The sequence below is a fragment of the Neophocaena asiaeorientalis genome, unplaced genomic scaffold, assembly GCF_003031525.2.
Source record: "Neophocaena asiaeorientalis asiaeorientalis breed wild unplaced genomic scaffold, Neophocaena_asiaeorientalis_V1.1 scaffold1132, whole genome shotgun sequence".
Classification (NCBI taxonomy): Eukaryota; Metazoa; Chordata; class Mammalia; order Artiodactyla; family Phocoenidae; genus Neophocaena; species Neophocaena asiaeorientalis.
This window is the reverse complement of record NW_020174472.1, coordinates 172,775-191,887: the sequence shown is the minus strand read 5'-3', so window position 1 is coordinate 191,887 and position 19,113 is coordinate 172,775. Positions and strand designations below refer to the sequence as shown.

At 43.7% G+C, this 19,113-nt stretch overlaps 1 protein-coding gene across 1 annotated transcript in view; it reads right to left on the bottom strand.

Moving 5' to 3' along the window:
- Nucleotides 1-8,179: 8,179 nt before the first annotated feature.
- Nucleotides 8,180-19,113, bottom strand: part of LOC112407796 (3-beta-hydroxysteroid sulfotransferase-like) — a 26,163-nt gene continuing 15,229 nt past the window's right edge. Inside the window, 5 exon segments of the mRNA XM_024757196.1 lie at nt 8,180-8,292; nt 10,140-10,202; nt 10,205-10,271; nt 11,728-11,822; nt 16,359-16,485. Coding sequence (XP_024612964.1) covers nt 8,180-8,292; nt 10,140-10,202; nt 10,205-10,271; nt 11,728-11,822; nt 16,359-16,485 — 465 coding nt within the window.

Genomic DNA, 19,113 nt, shown 5'->3' with positions numbered 1-19,113 from the left:
CGCTCGCGCACTCAGAGCCGCTCTCGGGGGCATCGCCGCTCGCGTGCCCGCCCGAGGCCCCGCCCCTACACCAGCCCTCGGAACACGCTGCGCCGCGCGCACGCGCAAGGGCCGCCTAGCGCTTCCCAGGGCCCCGCTTGTTGCTGTCCTTATAAAATCACGTAGATGTTTTCGGGTGCTGAGACCCTTCCTTGATCCCTTCAACCAAACCCAGCCTCCCCAGCATCCACACCTACACGTTCCCGTCCGGGGGCTTCTAGCCCCAACACCCTCCCCTTTGCCCCTGGAGCTCAGAGGGGTTTGGAGAGCCAGGCTCACCCACGGACCGTAACGCACGCGCTCGCGCATGCGCACTGCGAGCTCAGGCTGCACGTCCCAGAAGCCTCCGGGACGTGGCGCCGTTCAGGACGGCCACTCCCGGATCGTGAGGTTGAGGGATCCCGGCCCGGACACGAATGGACCCAGGAGAGGAGCGAAGGGATGTTGCTCCAGGCCAGGGGTGGGATATCTCTTGCGCCTTCTCTGAACGAACAGCCCCAGAGTCCTTTGCGCGGCGCCTTTCCAGGCCCCAGACTACATCTCCCAGGAGCCCCTGCGACTCGTTTCCGCTTCGTGTAGTGACGCGGCTGCGCGTCGGCCGGGCGGGGACGCGAGCGACCTCCTGTGGCGGTGCGTGAGGTGACCGCGAGTCTGTGAGAGAAGACGGGAGGTGTGAACCCGCCCCTGACGTCTGGGCTTGCGGGTCCCGGGTGGTCATTGTGCATTTATGTGTGTGAGGCCCAGGTTGTGTTATTGTGTGTATGTGTGAGGATGAAACTTTGTGAACGCGTGTGACCGGATTTTTGTGGTTGTGTACCCTTGTGTTTTGCGTGTGTGAGAAACCCAGTTTTTGTGGTTGTGTACGTGTGTGTGTAAATTCACTTTGAATGTGTGTCCTCGTGCACCTCGATGTGTCATGTATGGCTGTTTTTGCGCAATGCAGAGCTGAGCAGTTGCCACAGAAATTGGCCCACAAAGCTTAAAATACCGACTCTGTAGATCCCATTTTTTGTGGTTGTGTAGCTGTCTGTGGACCCGCAGATAGTGAATGTGTGTAGAAGCTACCATTTCTGGAAGTGTGCGTTTGTACAAGTATGCGTGTGACCCACTTTTTGTGGTTGTGTATGAGCGTATGGGAAACCAGTGTGTGTGTGCGTGTGTGTGTGTGTGTAGTGATCCAGCTTTGCGTTTTTAGAGGTGTGTGTGTATGTATAATTCTGATTTCAATTCCGGTGTGTGGATTTTTTTCCCCCCCACCATCAAGCAATTTTCTGAAAGCAGCTGGGAGTCCTAACAATTCAACTCAACTCTGACACTGTCTAGCTGGTGATAGAGGCAGATTCCCATAGGTTAATTAAAGGCTGGGTCCCCAAGATGCCCCCACCCCCCATAGGTGCCAGTCACAAGTCCAGGTATCACCTGTGCTCTGACTGACCCTCTATAGATGGGAGGTTCCAATGACTGCCCCCCGCCTCCTTGGGTTTGATTAGTTTGCTAGAGCAACTCCCAGAACTCAGAGAAATGTTCACTTACTTTACTTACTAGATCACCCACCAATTTTTATAAAAGGATATAACTCGGGAGTGGAAAGATGGAAGAGATACATAGGGCAAGATATGTGTGGGAAGGGGCACGGAGCTTCCATGCTTACCGCTCTTCCAGTGTGTCCATGTGTTCAGCAACCCGGAAGCTCTCTGAACTGCGTCCTTTTGAGTTTTTGTGGAGCCTTCATTACTTAGGCATGATTGCTTAAATCATTGGCGGTTAGTGATTGAACTCAGTCTCTAGGCCCTCTTTCCTCCCTGGAGGTCTAGGGGTGGAACTGAAAGTTCTAACTGCTGAGTAATTGGGTTGGTTCCCGTGGCAACCAACCCCCTACTAGTCGTTCATTAACATAACAAAAGACACCTTGATCTGGCTCCTCACAAAGGAAATTCCAAGAGTTTGGGGAGCTCTGTGCCAGGAACTGGTGATGAACGTATTTCTTATTATAAATCAGAATATCAGGGTATGTGCAGAGGGAACCCAGGGCTTGTGGTTGTGTGTATGACCCTGTGAGTGTGTGAGTTTCTGGGAGTAGGTATCAAGAATGAATGTGTGAAGAACTAGTTTTGGTTTCCCAATTCTGTGACTAGGTAGTGATAATCAAAATAGCAGCTAACTGTACTATCATTAGGACTTTTACTATTTCTACCACCACCACTACTACTAGCAGTTAGCACTTAACTGATTGCTGTCCCTGGTCAAAAGTATATTGTCAACTGAAAAAAACCTAAAACTGAGAATTATGATTTATTTGGCAGACTGATATGGCAAGCAGCATTTTTCATTCACATTGGCATATTGATTATTTTGAAGGCAAGTTACATAAGAAAGAGCTGGTGAAAGAGGGATGCTTTGACCCACCTCTGTTTCCCTGAAAGCAGGAAATCTCCTGTGTGAAAGGCGCTTTTCCTGTACCAGAAGGTCTCGAGACATCCTTATCACCAGAGATGGAATTTAGGGCCAAGAGACCTGTATAAGCAAACCTTACTACTTCTTTAATTTACCAGCTAAACCTAATTCTGTTTAGATTCTTCACTAACTGAGCACCCAAAACCTAAAATTCTTTGTCCTGTCATTTCCTCACAAATTTATTGTTTCTTTGTCTAAAAAGTATAAAAGCTGCCTGCTTTGGCCACTTCTTAAGTCTCATTTCTTTGAATTAAAGTTAGTTTCTTTTTCTCCTGTTACTCTGTCTTGAGTCAATTGTATTATTAGTCCAGCCACAAGAACTCAAGAGGGGGAGGGGAGAAATTTCCCTCCCCTCCCCCGCAACAGTGTCCAGAGTCATGGAGGTCACAGTCAAATAAATGACCCTTACAGTAAACAAGCAAACAGAAATAGAGTACAACATTCATAAAATATAATACACTGTGATATAAGAATATTCTGATCATTCATCCATTACATCACAAAAGGTGGGTTGACATTTAAAATTAGTACAAAAACGAAATGTTCACCTATGGTTGTTAATTTAGATAATGTGTTTTGTATCACATGATTTAAACTATAAGAAGAGTACAGATTCACATTTATATCTCTAGGGATATTCAAAGTTAGAACCTTCCTTTGGAGCTCCTGAAATTTTGCATCACAGGACTGTGGAGCAGTTGATTGGGAAAGACATGCCCTACATAGATGTCATGATTAGAGGAGTCCCCATTGGGTTTCAAATGTAAACACCAAACCCATATTTCCTCTGAATCGTTAGTGATGATTTGTAACTGAGCTGCTTTTCACGTGGGCAACTCAATGTTGGGCACTTTACACTAGGGGGCAACAGAGATTTATTACTTAGCTAAGGAAGACAAAGTGTTCTCTGGAGCCATACCAAGGAAATTATCTAACATACAAACATGCCACTTTGAACAATGTTTTCTGATATGCTCACTTTGAATCAAGTTTTAATCTGTCCCACAAACAGTACAACCAGAGACATGATCCAAACTGAGCTTGCATTATTAGCTCACCTTGGCCTTGGAATTGAAGAATGACTTGGGAAAGAGTTGAATGGGGAGGGAAGGTTTAGAAACATTGTTATTTCTCATTCTTTACTTGTCCTTGCCTAGATTTATTTCCTGTCTATGGTGATTGATCCCAGTTGATGACAGATTGTTCCCTTCTTGCTGACGTCAATCCAAACTTTTCATTTTAAAAAATCTGCTGTTTTCCTAACATGCTTTTGAGATGCAATTGTTTCTATATTGTTCACCTATGGTTGTTAACAGATCGTTTTTGTACTAATTTTAAATGTCAAAACTAATCTCTGTTTTTTCAAGTTAAACTTTATAATTGTGGACCTTAAAGTTGAATAGAAACTTAATCTTCAATAAACAAAATTGTAAAGGAAAAAATAATCTGTTTTCCTGATTCCGTTTTGTTGCCTATCTCTGTTCTCCTGTAGCTCACGGAGCTTCTTTAAGACGATGACTTTGAATTCTCCAGCAGGCTGTTGGTAGATCTCCATTTCTCTGGGATCCGTCACTAGGGCTTATTTCCTTCATTCGATGATGTCCTGTTTCCCTGATTCCTCGTGATCTTTGTAGCCTTGCGTTGATGTCTGCACTTTGAGAAGCAGTCGCCTCTTCCAGTCTTTATGGACTGGCTTCAGGAGGGAAGGACCTCCAGCAGACAGCCCGGCTGGAGATTCTGGGGGTCCCTCCTGGAGGGGATGTTTAGGATTGTGTGTCTTCCCTCTATGCCACAGTGATCTCGGGTGGCCTCAGCCTGCAGCAGCTTCAAGCAGGATTTCGGATCCTGGCCACAGGCTGAAGTCAGGCCATGGCAGAGAGAGCACTGAATCCTAGTCACTAGACCAGTGGCCAGTGACAAGGCCCTGGCCCATATGGCTTTGGAGAAAATGAATTTCCACAAAGAAACGGAAAGTAGTGAAACAAGTAAAGTGTTTATTAGGAGGAAAAAGAGTACATATGAATAGGCACACACGGGTGGGCTCCCAGAGAGAGTCGCGCCCTTGTGGTAGTTTGAATCACTTATATGGGGCATTTCTTCCGGGTTTCCTCTGGCCAGTCATCTTGCTTTGCCTGGTTCTGAGTCCGTACTTGGTTTATCTCAGGGTCCTCCCCTGCGTGTGCGTGCATCTCTCAGCCGAGGTGGATTCTTGCGAAGAGGCCTATGGGTAGGCTCCTTTGACCTCCAAGGAGCCTTTCTGCGCATGTGTAGTCGGGAAGGTCTCCTCGACCTCGAGAATGAGAAATACGTGGTGTCTTACCTGGGCGGGGCTCAGCTCCTTCTCTTCATCTTGTAGTATCTGTCCACAGGAGACAGAGTCCAGCTTCTCAGCCCGGGTCCCGTCTATCTCCTGCCTCAACAGGGCTGAGTCAGGTGTGTAGCGCTGCCAACCTTTCCCCAGGGCACTGCCCCAAACTGCTGGGGCGATGGGTACCAGCTTCACCCCTTTCCCTTCTCCTGACGGACCAGCCTCAGGACCGGGGTGTCTCCCTCGGTTCTGGCAGGGTCAAGCCAGTCCGTGAGGTCTGTGCCATCCGTGGGGGCGCCCAGGTGGTCCTTGAGACCCTCGAGCGGGTTGCTGCCATCCTTACCCCATTTCTTTGATCTTAGCTCTCCCCAGGCCACAGCCACGTGGGTTTCCTCACATTCCGTGTGTGAAGAGACAAAAGCAGGTCTGTCGGGTAGCGGGTCTCAAAGGCTGGAGAAGCTAGCCCCTCGCTTTGCTTTCTCTTTCCCCACTGGGTGAGAAGGGCTGGGGGTAGGCGGCTCGGCACTGAGATGTGGCAGCTTTGGAAGGGGTGATGCGGGCAGGGTGAGGCTGTTCTCACCCGGTCCAACGTGGCTGAACTTGGATTCCGTGGTCCATGTGGGGACTGGAACTACCCTCCTGGCTTCCAGAGCCCTCACATTATTATCATCCGGGGCCAGGGCCTCCTATTTCACCATCCTGCTGACATCACTCCCACACGGCCCTTTATGATATAGCAGAAGCTAGTTGAGTCACCCCCATTATGTCAGCCCTTATTCAGCCTTTATTCTTGCCACACATCCAACTGGTCTCCTGTAGACTTTTTTATTTTTTTAATAAATGTATTTATTTATTTTAGGCTGCGTTGGGTCTTCGTTGCTGTTCGCGGGCTTTCTCTAGTTGCAGCGAGTAGGAACGGGGTGGGGGGGGCTGCTCTTCGTTGTGGTGTGCGGGCTTCTCATTGCGGTGGCTTCTCATTGTAGAGCACGGGCTCTAGGGGCGCAGGCTTCAGTAGTTGTGGCACGCGGGCTCAGGAGTTGTGGTTCGTGGGCTCTAGAGTGCAGGCTCAGTGGTTGTGGCGCTCGGGCTTCTCACTGTGGTGGCTTATCTTGCTGCGGAGCACAGGCTCTAGGCACGCAGGGTTCAGTAGTTGTGGCACACGGGCTTAGTTGCTCCACAGTGTGTGGGATCTTCCCGGACCAGAGCTCCATGTCCAGCCAGGGAAGCCCCTGGAGACGTTTTTTATTTTTTCCTTCTCTTTCTTGCTTAGCTGCACTCTGACAGTGACTGCCCTCTAGCTAAAGTTGTACTGTGCACCTGATGTTTACTCCTCCAAGACAACACTCCCTAGCACTCCTTTCCTTTGTGAGCGTTCTTCATTCCAGAAAGAGCGTCATGGAACGATAACTTTGAGGACCACCAGAACCCCTTCCAGAACCACCTGACGCCAGCCCTAATAATCCCAATGTCTCCAGGAGGAAAGAAGAATGAAGACTACATCAGCCCCGATCCTTATCTACAGCCCTGTTTTCCACCCTGAAATTATAAGACCCCTTCCTATTGCCTAGGAATCAAGGCACAGTTTTCTGTTTTTTTGTGGGGTTTTTTTTGTGGTACGCGGGCCTCTCACTGTTGTGGCCTCTCCTGCTGCGGAGCACAGGCTCCGGACGCGCAGGCCCGGCGGCCATGGCTCACGGGCCCAGCCACTCCGCGGCATGTGGGATCCTCCCGGACCGGGGCACGAACCCGTGTCCCCTGCATTGGCAGGCGCACTCCCAACCACTGCGCCACCGGGGAAGACCCAAGGCACAGTTTTGAGGGCGTTAGCCTGCTGTGGCCCCCTTTGCCTGGCAAAGTAATAAAGCTACTCTTTTCTACTCCTCCAGGTTGTGTCTCTGTGTTTCTATTCGGCAGCAGTGAACAGAGGCCGGGTTTTCGGTGACATTTACAACCCTGATGAATCCATCTGAGGTCATTGTCTCCACTGCTTTTTGCGTTAGTGGCACTTTTCAAAAGGCACCTAATTCCACAGTCCTAAGAGTTACTGTTCCCCCTGTAACAATCACATTCCAGAGATACTGCACGTGACAGGTCAGCCCTTTCCACCTGTATCCCAACACAGTAGTGAAAACCTTAGCAGGGGACTTCCTTGGCGGTCCAGTGGTTAGGACTCTGCGCTTCCACTGCAGGGGGCACGTGTTCGATCCCTGGTCAGGGAAGTAAGATCCTGCATGCCGTGTGGTGCGCCAAAAAACACAAACAAACAAAAAGCCCTTAAGATTTGCCCTGGGATAATATGCCAGGGTCTGTCTGTATGTTCCCCTCTGCTAGTATTGGGGTCCTCATTGTTGTCTGGCTGGTAAGTGATCAATTCCAGAATCCCATCTTCACAGTTTTATTCCTAGGATGGCTTCTGGGGTTAAGTTTCTTGAGTTGGGTTTCTTAGAAACAGCTTGAAATGGGTGCTTTTGTATAAATGATTCAATGAATGAGTGTGCTCTGCAAAGGTGTGAGGCCAGCACAACACGGCGGGGGTGAGTGGTGGGTCTTGGGGAAGAAGCCAAACACAGATGTGGTTTGTTCTCGTCCCCCAGAGAGCTTGACAACAACGCACACCACGAATCTGCTCCTTTCCTAGCGCAAGGTGTTAGTCTTTAGTATTTATCTCTGCAAGTCATTTGCTGGGTGCCGTTTGTTTTTCGGGAAGCCTAATCTTCCAGGAAAGATGTCTCTCGTTTTGCTCAAAGCAATGTTGCAGATAAGAGGGCACCTGCAAGCCCTCAGCCGGCTCCCTCACAGCGGCTGGAACATAAGTGCGTCGGTGTGGTGATCTGAACAAGGTATCCCCTACAGAAACGTACACACTAAATTCTGAGTAGTTATTAATTATGAGATGCCAAAGATACAGAGGGAAGATATGATTGGGGAATGGCTACAGAAGAAGAGGTAAGTATATTAATATATGTAATGTTCTGTGGTGGACTTTCATATACTCACCAATATGGGAAAGTATTCACTTTTACTTTTTAACAGGTTAGAATTCATATGAGGTTTAAAATATTGTTTTCTTTCTTATTCTGTGTGTTTGAAATATTATATAACTTTTTGAAGCTGGCATGTCTTACAGTTAATAAGGAACATGATTCTTTTGTGTGTGTGTGTGCATGTATGTGGGTTCCATTAAAACTTTATTTATGGCACTGAAATTTAAATTTTATATGACTTCCACCTATTATGAAATAGTATTCTTAGAACATGGTTATTTTCAATGAACCACATATTGAATTGTAGGATTAAAATTTGCTTCCTAGGAGCATGGTCGAACACAAGAACATCAGGAAATTCAGCATTTATATCTGATCCAGGAATATAAGGCCATTATTCCCACGGGAATAGGTCTTGAGCGAGCCCAGCCATCTTCTCCTGGTATATTTTATCAAAGGCTTCACTCTGGGCCACTGTAAAGTGACTTTTCCAGTCCCCAATGATTCCTGTCAAATATACAAAAAAATAAGTCCAGATCAGGTTTATAAATAAGGTCTCAAGACTTCACTTGAGCGTCTTCTGTGTCTGTCACCACTGCCAATCTGTCACGAACACTGAACTGGAAATTGCAAGGCAATATAACCGAGTGGTTAAAAGTTTCTTGTCCAGAGTCCGACGGCCACTGGTTTTTGGTAGTATGTTTGAGTCCCCAGTTTGCAATCTGTTTATATTGTGAGGTTTGAATAATCACAAAAGGCAACCCCAACAGTAATAACACCTAACCTACATGAAGTAATTTCTCATATGCCAGGCATTGTGTTAGGATATTACATGTATACCTCATTTAACCAGCAACACATTTCTTTAGGACAGTGGAGGTTCTTTTCTCCCACGCTGCTCTTACCCTGGGTCATGTAGGTAGATATGGTGTACTTGTGATTGATTGCTACCCCCAAATCATGCCTTCTCTTTCCTTTCTTTTTATTTTATTTTTTATTTTTAGATGTGGACCATTTTTTAAAAGTCTTTATTGAATTTGTTACAATATTGCTTCTGTTTTACGTTTTGGTTTTTTGGCCACGAGGCATGTGGGATCTTAGATCCCCAGCCAGGGATCGAACCTGCACCCCCTGCATTGGAAGGCAAAGTCTTACCCACTGGACCGCCAGGGAAGTCCCTTTCCTTTTATTTTTAACTCTCCACCCTTGAATATCACCGCAAACAGCACTACCCAGTGTTTTGTACCTTGCAGTTTTTTCTACCTCGAATGCTCTTCCCTTGGGTAACCAAGCAAACAGTCACATGTCATCTTTTCCTTGAGGTCTCCCCAGCCCCACTCTTGTACACTGCAGGTTGAAAAAGGAAACTACCCACTACATGCCGTCAACACCCTCATTCCTTCTGTGTAGTGAACATCTTTGGTCTTTAGTATAGGGTCTCAACAGAAGGTTTGGCCTGGAGCTAAGTCACATGTCTTTCCCCTCATTTTTCTTTTCCCAGGGTTTCTATTTGCCAGCTCCTTTTGGTGGAATAGATATTCCCATTACAAGTCAATACTTGTAAAGGGAGGGTCACTCCATGGGGCAAGGGACCACACCAGTGTTGTGAGCGGGAACTCTAACAAGAAAATGTGAGGGTGCCCTACACAACAACCAACACCTAGGACATGAGTGGGGACAGGTAAATACATTATTCATAGGCAGTGCTTCACCTTCACAAGTTTTCTTTATGACCTTATAAATATCCCAAATCATTCCTTAAACTCTCCAAGTCAGGTGCCACTTTTGTGATTTTATAGACTCAAGTATTTTCCTCACCCCATATCTTAGTTTATCCACAGAAGCAGAGGAATTCTCTGTCCATTTCTTCCAGGTCCTAAAATTAGAAATGCTCAGGCATAAAAAAAGAATGAAATTCTGCCACTTGCAACAACATGGATGGACTTGGAGCTATTATGCTCAGTGAAGTAAGTCAGACAGAGAAAGACAAACACTATGTTTTATCACTTATGTGTGGAATCTAAAAAATAATACAAATGAATGGATATAACAAAACAGAAACAGACTCACAGATATAGAGAACAAACTAGTGGTTACCAGTGGGGAGAGGAAAGGGGGGAGGGGCAAGATAAGAGTAGGGGACTAAGAGGTACAAACTACTATGTATAAAATAAATAAGCAACAAGGACATATTGTACAGAACAGGGAATGTAGCCATTGTTTTGTAATAATGTTAAATGCAGTATAATCTATAAAAAATACTGAAACCCTATGCTACACCTGCAACTAATCACCTGCAACTAATATAATATTGTAAATCAAATATACTTCACTTTTAAAAAATGCTCTCTTACCTTTTCTCATGAAACCTTTGCTTTGATCCATAAAGATATCAGGTGATAGGGAATAATTGCTATTTTATTATCCCTCATGGTCTTGAAGGATACATTCTTGAGGACTGCGTTCAGTTCTTCTGGGCTTAGCTTCTAGCTTGTATGTCCTAGGATGAGAACCACAGAGAGTGGAAAGAAAATGACAATCGGGAAAAGGAGAGCAGAGACAGCAGAGTGACGACCAGGAGGAGACAGAAAATAAGCGAAAGCAGGAAGAGGATGAGCTCGTCATGCTCGTCTGGAAACGTGCAGTCCAAGTGTGGGACAGAGGAGTGTTTATAAGAGACAGTCTATTTATTTTTTACTTTACTTTTATTTATTTATTTACTTACTTATTTATTTATGGCTGCGTTGGGTCTTTGTTGCTGCACGCAGGCTTCTCATTGCAGTAGCCTCTCTTTGTTGCAGAGAACCGGCTCTAGGCTCATGGGCTTCAGTAGTTGTGGCTTAGGGAAGTCCTGAGACAGTCTATTTAAAGTTATGTTGGCCACGGGCTTCCCTGGTGGTGCAGTGGTTAAGAATCCGCCTGCCAATGCAGGGGACACAGGTTCAAGCCCTGGTCTGGGAAGATCCCACATGCCGCGGAGCAACTAAGCCTGTGAGCCACAGCTACTGAGCCTGCGCTCTAGAGCCCACGAGCCACGACTACTGCACCCATGTGCCGCAGCTACTGAAGGCTGCGTGCCTAGAGCCCGTGCTCTACAACAGGAGAAGCCACTGCAACGAGACGCACGTGCACCGCAATGCAGAGTAGCCCCCGCTCACCGCAACTAGAGAAAGCCCGCACGCAGCAACGAAGAGCCAATGCAGCCAAAATGAGATTAAAAAAAATTTACGTCGGCCACTTTCTCTGGAGGTCAGCCAATGCTTCCTATGAATACTGACATATTCAATTCCTATCAGTCGGTCTGGGAATATGTAAATACTTTTCCCTTTATCCTGACCCTGCCAAGCCCCACCTGCCTTCCATACCCACCGGATACTGCCCCTGGGTTCCCAGATTGCTTCAGATTTTTGCCATGAAATCGTTGATAGCCCTCAGTATGTTACTAAACTCTTTGTCAGTGCCTGCATTAAATGTTGTAAAAAGAAATAAATGAGAAAATTGAAGAAAGAATGTGTACAACCTAAGGAGGTCAAAGAAGAAATGATCCCTCTTGATTTCCTCCCAGGGATAAGATCCGATCGAAAGGGTAGGATAGAAATATTAAAGAATGGATGAGAGAGTGGCATGGACTTATATATACAACCAAATGTAAAATAGATAGCTAGTGGGAAGCAGCCGCATAGCACAGGGAGATCAGCTCGGTGCTTTGTGTCCACCTAGAGTGGTGGAATAGGGAGGGTGAGAGGGAGACGCAAGAGGGAGGAGATATGGGGATATATGTATATGAATAGCTAATTTACTTTGTTATACAGCAGAAACTAACACACTATTGTAAAGCAATTATACTCCAATAAAGATGTTAAAAAATTAATTAATTAAATTAAATTGAAAGAATGGATGGAAGATAGACAGCCATGAGATGGAGCTAGAGAGAATGGTTACCTGTTGCAGCTCCTCATACGATATCACCAGAAAATTCTCTTTTCCTTTCATCTGCAGCCACTTGTGAACATGGTCAAACCACGATCCATACAGCACTGCAAGAGAAGCGGGGAGAGAAGTACCTAGTTCACTCTCGTGGACCCCACCGCCCCGGGAATGCTGCCCGCTTGATACACACCCTATGTGTCTGATGAGCAAGTAAGCAAAGCGGGAGGAATCCTTGTCCTTTCTTCTTCGTTGACATGAGAAAGAGAATTTCTGCCTTTACTGCCTGGATGGCCACCAGGTGGTGCCATATACAATGCAGTATTTAAGATGGGCATCTATTTAAAATGGATAACCAACAAGGACCCAGTATAGCACAGAGAACGCTGCTCAATATTATGTAACAACCTAAATGGAAAAAGAATTTGAAAAAGAATAGATACATGTGTATGTATAACTGAATCACTTTCCTGTACACCTGAAACTAACACAACATTGTTAATCAACTATGCTCCAACATAAAATAAAAAGTTAAAAAAAATAATGTATCTCATCTACCTGTGATGAGATTTTTGAACTGTAAAGAGAATTCAGTTAGCAAATGAAAGAGCTAATTTTAAACTCCTTCTAATTTGGAGTCCATGTCTTTGTTCTTTCTGCTATGAATACAGTTTCTTTCCCCTATACCAGAAACACATGTCTTTTGTATGTCCTTCACCCATCCCAAACCTTTGGAACAGCACATAGTGTGGAAAAAAAATTTTTTTTCCTTTCACAATGTGCATTTGAGGAGTCGTAGGTCAAATGATCTTGTCACTTAGACATTGTTGAATAAGGCATTAGACACATGCAAACCTGCGTCTCTTCCCTGAGATTTTTGGTCTTCATATCAAGAGTAAACTTTCCAGAGGAAAAAAAAAAGAGCAAACTTTCTGTCTCTCCTTGTATAACTGCACAATACTATATAAGTTCCCCAATTCAGGAATGGTCAGCTCTCTTTCATATCATGTGAACCAAACTAGCAGAAACCTATGTTGAGACAGAAAAAAAGTTTTTTCATATTCTTTTCCATTGTGGTTTTTTACAAGATATTAAATATAATTCCCTGTGCTATACAGTAGGACCTTGTTGTTTATTTATTTTATACATAGTAGTTGTATCTGCTAATCCCAAACTCCTAATTTATCCCCCCAACTTTCCCCTTTGGTAACCATAAGTTTGCTTTCTATGTCTGTGAGTCTATTTTTGTTTTGTAAATAAGTTCATTTGTATCATATTTTAGATTCTACATATAAGTGATATCATATGGTATTTGCCTTTCTCTGTCTGGCTTACTTCTCTTAGTATGATCATCTCTAGGTCCACCCATCTTTCTGCAAATAGTATTTTTTCTTTCTTTTTTTTGTCTGAGTAGTATTTCTTCGTGTGTGTGTGTGTGTGTGTGTGTGTGTGTGTGTGTGTGTATCACATTTTTTTTGTTCAGAAAATGAAAATTTCAAGGAGAAAGGTGCAGAGATATAAGATCTTCTGTTTAATCCCATGGTTCCAGCTATTCCTACAGGAATATAGCTCGTTGACTTCTTATGTTGGATTCACTGAGACGTGCTTAAATTATTTATCCTGTTTAATTATAATTGCTTGGACTTCCCTGGTGGTCCAGTGGCTAAGACTCCAAGCTCCCAATGGAGGGGACCTGGGTTCCATCCCTGGTCAGGGAGCTAGATCCCACATGCCGCAACTAAGAGTTCCAATGCCGCAAATAAAAAGAACCCGCATGCCACAACTAAGACCCGGCGCAGCCAAATAAATAAATCAATAAATATTTAATTATAATTGCTTGATCTGTTTTTTATGTTTAAGGTTGTTTGCAACTAAGGGTTTGGTATAATTAAATAGGAGAGACAGTTGTGTTTGACATAATTAGATGATAAACTCCAAGAAGTTAAAAAAACAAAAGGCAAGATTTTTCTCTACCTTGCAATAAAGACACCTAATTTTTTCTTACAAGTGTGGAGCAGGTTTCAGCACAGTCTCAATTATTACACTCCCAAATCCAATAGGGAAATCGAAGCTCCTAGAAGTTAGGTCCTCCTTCTGCTGAAAAAACAGCTAGTAAAATGTTGAACATTCACTGTCTGCACACGGACACTGGGAACTGTTTTTTTTTTTTGGCCGTGCAGCTTGTGGGATCTTAGTTCCCCGACCAAGGATCAAACCCATACCCACTGCAGTGGAAGCACAGAGTCCTAACCACTGGACCACCAGGGAAGTCCCCACTGGGAACTCTTAAAGGAGGGCATTTCATCCAGGAACGTCCAAGATTATGGCCAGGAGGAGCATGTTTGTTATAGGAAAAATTGTAGTAGTTAAAAATATGTTTCCTCTGTGGCTCTACGAGGGAATCAGATAGGATTCCAGAGCATTGGACAAGCTGACACAACTAAAACAGGTATTTAAATTTTTTTTGGCATTAAAGCCCTTTAAAAATATCTTTGATGGAAATCCAGATCCAAAATTTGAGTTTTCTTCAGAAATAATATATTTTTTTAATCAAAATATTGCATAAGTTAAATTCCAAGCTCTTGGGAATTCCCTGGCAGTCCAGTGGTTAGGTCTCCGCACTTTCACTGCTGTGAGCGTGGGGTCAATCCCTGGTCGGGATCCCACAAGCTATGTAGAGCAGCCAAAAAAAAAAAACCAAGCTCTTTAATACAATATTTAAGGTTGTCTCTGATGGTGACCAGGCAGATATTAGTTGCTTCTTTTATATATATCTTTATTGGAGTATAATTGCTTTACAATGGTGTGTTAGTTTCTGCTGTACAACAAAGTGAATCAGCTATACATATACATATATCCCCATATCTCCTCCCTCTTGTGACTCCCTTCCACCCTCCCTATCCCACCCCTCTAGGTGGTCACAAAGCATCGAGCTGATTTCCCTGTGCTATGTGGCTGCTTCCCACTAGCTATCTATTTTACATTTGGTAGTGTAGATATGTCCGTGCCACTCTCTCACTTCGTCTCAGCTTACCCTTCCCTCTCCCTGTGTCCTCAAGTCCATTCTTTATGTCTGCGTCTTTATTCCTGTCCTGCTCCTAGGTTCTTCAGAACCTTTTTTTTTTTTTTAGTTTCCATATATATGTGTTAGCATACAGTATTTGTTGTTCTCTTTCTGACTTACTTCACTCTGTATGACAGACTCTAGGTCCATCCACCTCATTTAGTTGCTTCTTTCTTATCACACCCAACTCTCCAAATTTTACCAAACTCTTCTCTCCTCATGCCCTTTCCTGTACTTGTCCTCCGTCGTTGTTCATTGGTAGCCTATGCTACAAACTTTTCTCCACATCTCAATTTTTAAAATAGTTAGCAGTGGATTCTAGAGGTCACTCTGTAATAGAATGGCAACATTCCATTTTTTTTTAAGTTGAGTAGCATTTCATTATATATTTGGTTGCAACTTTATTTTTTGCTATTACAAATAAGGATAATTTGAATAGTCTAGTAAATCCATCTTCTGCTTCTCCCCACCGCAACTTTTTTTTTTTTTGTATTTTTGCTAGTACATTTTTTTCCACTGGAGAAAGGGGAGTTAAACATGAATGTGTAAATGCTAGAATGCTAGAACTTGCAAGATGACCCTACATGGGTTAGTACTGTTATCCATGCCACCAGCAACATATGAGCGTGTTGGTCTACCCAGAGTCTCACCGCCACAGCGTGAGTCAAATGTTTTGAATGCTAGCTGTGCTACAGCAGAATGATAGCCACACAAAAGTGTCCACAGCCTGATCCCCAAGTCTCTGAATATGTTACTTTTCATGACAAAATGGACTTTGAAGATGCAATTAAATTTAGGATCTTCAAAGGGAGAGATTACCTTGGATTATCCAGGTAGAAACAACATAATCACAGGTCCTTATATGAGAGCGGAAAGAGTGTCAGAATCAGAGAAGGAGATGTGATGACAGCAGAGTGTGGAAGGATGTGGTCCACGTGCCAAGAAATGTGGGCAGCCTCTAAAAGCTGGAAAAGGCAAGAAGTGAATTCTCTCCTTGAGCCTCAAGAACAGAATGTAGCCACGCCAGCACATTAATTTTAGCCCATACGGCATATTTTGGATTTCTGAACTCCAGAATGTAAGATACTTTTTTGTTTTACTTATTTATTTTATTTTAGGCCATGTCAGGCGGCTTGTGGGACCCTAGTTCCCTGACCAGGGATTGAACCCGGGGCCCTCAGCAGTGAAAGTCCTAACCACTGGACCGCCAGGGAATTCCCAATTTTTTGTTGTTTTAAAGCATTAAACTTGTGGTAATTTGGTACAGCAATGAGAGGAAAGGCATACACTTTCCACTATGACAGATGAGAAACCGTATATCATTGTAGCTTGAATTCATACTTCTCTTATTTTGAGTGTGGTGAATTATCCTTTTATATGTTTATTATATTTAGAAAAAATTTGGGAGAACACAAAGCACATTGGCTAAGATTTCTGTTGTTAACAGGAGGGACTACAGATTTAGCGACGTCTAGTTTTCAATTACAATGTGGGTGTTTAAATCATGGGACAGTAAGACCTGGGGATGAGACGCAGAAACTTCCGCATTCCACCTGGAGTCCACATTTTGAGTCAAACTCACCATTTCCTTGAAGGAACCGTTCCGAATATTCTTCAAATGATTCCGGCTCTCTGATGATCTTTACCATTTTCCAGAAATGATAACCGGAAGTAATAACATCTCTGGGATTTCTCATTACATAAATACACTTAAATTTAAAAAAAAAAAGAGAAAATGAGAATAAATGTATCCATTTCCCTTGCTCCACGCTTTTCACAAATGGAGAAAATGCCAACGCCCATTAAAGTGTTTGGCCACAATTTAGTCTTTAATTCATTTATTTAACAAAATATATTTAGAACCCACAATGTGCCAGACGTTTAGTTAGATTCTATAGAAGGAGCAGTGTATAAGATATGGATTGTTTCTGCCCTTAAGAACCTTATGGTACATGGAATGATGGTCTTTAAAGTTTTGAGAGGCAGAGATGTTATTACATTTTGAAGAAGTCTGACTTTTATTGGGATTCTGCCCTATTCATTGCTATTCCTGGAATTTCATGTTCCAGGCCTCACTATCTTTTCCTAGGAATTTCTACGATATCAGTATTTCCCAGGTACTAATCAGACAGATGTGAATGGCCAACTGTATATAAGGGTTCATTTATAAAATTCAAAATGAATTTTATAAAATTCAAAATTCAAGATGGTGAAACCTCAAGAGGAAACAAACTTTCAGGGTTCTCAAAACAAACTTAAAAAAAAAAAGGAACTAGTTTTATGTCAGTAAACCTGGGCTAGGACATGCTGGATCAAGTGTTATATGAGGTCATTTCCAATTCGGATCATTGCTTTACTCCACTGCAGTCATAATCTGAGCTGGGTATCACTTATACGTGGAACCTAAAATATGACACAGATGTTTAAAATCAAATGTCAAATCTAAAATATGACACAAACACACAAATGTTTCCCTTCTGTTCTTATTTACAGAACGGAAACAGACTCACAGACATAGAAAACAAACTTACGGTTACCAAAGAGGAAGGCGGGGAGGGATAAATTAGGGGTATGGGATTAGCAAAGACAAACTACTATATATAAAATAGATAACAATAAGCGGATTCTTAATCTACTTATTATATTTCTTAAAATAGATATAATTCATTGAGTACGCACTAGGCTCTGATCTAAGCTAGGCTGTCAGTAAAAAATGTGGTCGCTACGGAAACTAACACATTTTGTCTGTTATTGGTCTTTTTTCAAATGATCTATACATTCCTTTCGGATGTGGCTTGAGGTCATCTTAATCATCAAATTCCTCCCAGCCCTTAGCACAGATGAATAAACCCTGCTGGTTTAAGCACACAAAAATGGAGCTTCAGGGCCTCCCTGGTGGCGCAGTGGTTGGGAGTCCGCCTGCCGATGCAGGGGACACGGGTTCGCGCCCCTGTCTGGGAGGATCCCACGTGCCGCGGAGCGGCTGGGCCTGTGAGCCATGGCCGCTGAGCCTGCGCGTCCGGAGCCTGTGCTCCGCAACGGGAGAGGCCACAGCAGTGAGAGGCCCGCGTACCGCAAAAAAAAAAAAAAAAAAAAAAAAATGGAGCTTCAACGACATTGCACTATTTGTTCACAGACAAAATCTGGAGAACTGAGGTTCAAACCAGAATTTTCTGGCGTAAAGTCATAATCATTTTACAGAGTGTGGTCTTGGACTATTTTTTTTTTTTGGTTTGTTTTCCTGTTTCATGTATTCTTTCACTCATTCCATATTTTCTTTCTTTATTATTTTATTTTACTTAGGTATAATTGACATACAACATTATATTCGTTTCAGGGGTAAACCATAATGATTCCAAATGATGACCACAATAAGTCTAGTTAACACTGGTCACCAGACATAGTGACAGAATTACTTTTTTCTGGTAATGAGAAGGCTTAAGATTTACTCTTTCAGCAACTTTCAAATGTGCAGTGCAGCATTATTAACTATTGTCACCAGGCTGTACGTCACATCCCCATAATTTATTTATTTTATAACTAGAAGGTTGTACCTTTTGACCTCCTTTACCCATTTTGCCCACCACCCACCCTCCACCTCTGGCAACTACCAATCTGTTCTCTGTATCTATGAGCTTTTTTTTTTTTTTTAATTTTGGATTCCACATATAAATGAGATCAAGTGGTATTTATCTTTCTCTATCTGACTTATTTCACTAAGCATGAATGCCCTCAAGGTCTATCCATGTTGTCACAAATGGCTTGATTTCATTCTTTTTCATGGCTGAGTAATATTCCACTGTGCAGTTGACCCTTGAACAACATAGGGGTTGGGGGTACTACCCCCTACACGGTGGAAAACCCAAGTACTGCTATCTCTGCTTCAAAAGCAAAGGAACTGATACTCACCCAAGGGCAGGAAGTGGAAACAGTTTGGATAGAATCAGGACTCAAACCCTAATTCTTTTGATTCCACATATTGTGCTCTCTAATCGAACAGAAACATTTCCCCACACTTAGTTAATTTAAAAAGCAATAAAATGGGGCTTCCCTGGTAGTGCAGTGGTTGAGAATCCGCCTGTCAATGCAGGGGACACAGGTTCGATCCCTGGTCTGGGAAGATCCCACGTGCCGCGGAGCAACTAAGCCTGTGCGCCACAGCTACTGAGCCTGCACTCTAGAGCCCACGAGCCACAACTACTGAGCCTGCATGTCACAACTACTGAAGCCCATGCTCCTAGAGCCCACGCTCAGCAACAAGAGAACCCACCACAATGAGAAGCCCGCGTACCGCAATGAAGAGTAGCCTCCGCTCACCGCAACTAGAGAAAGCCCGC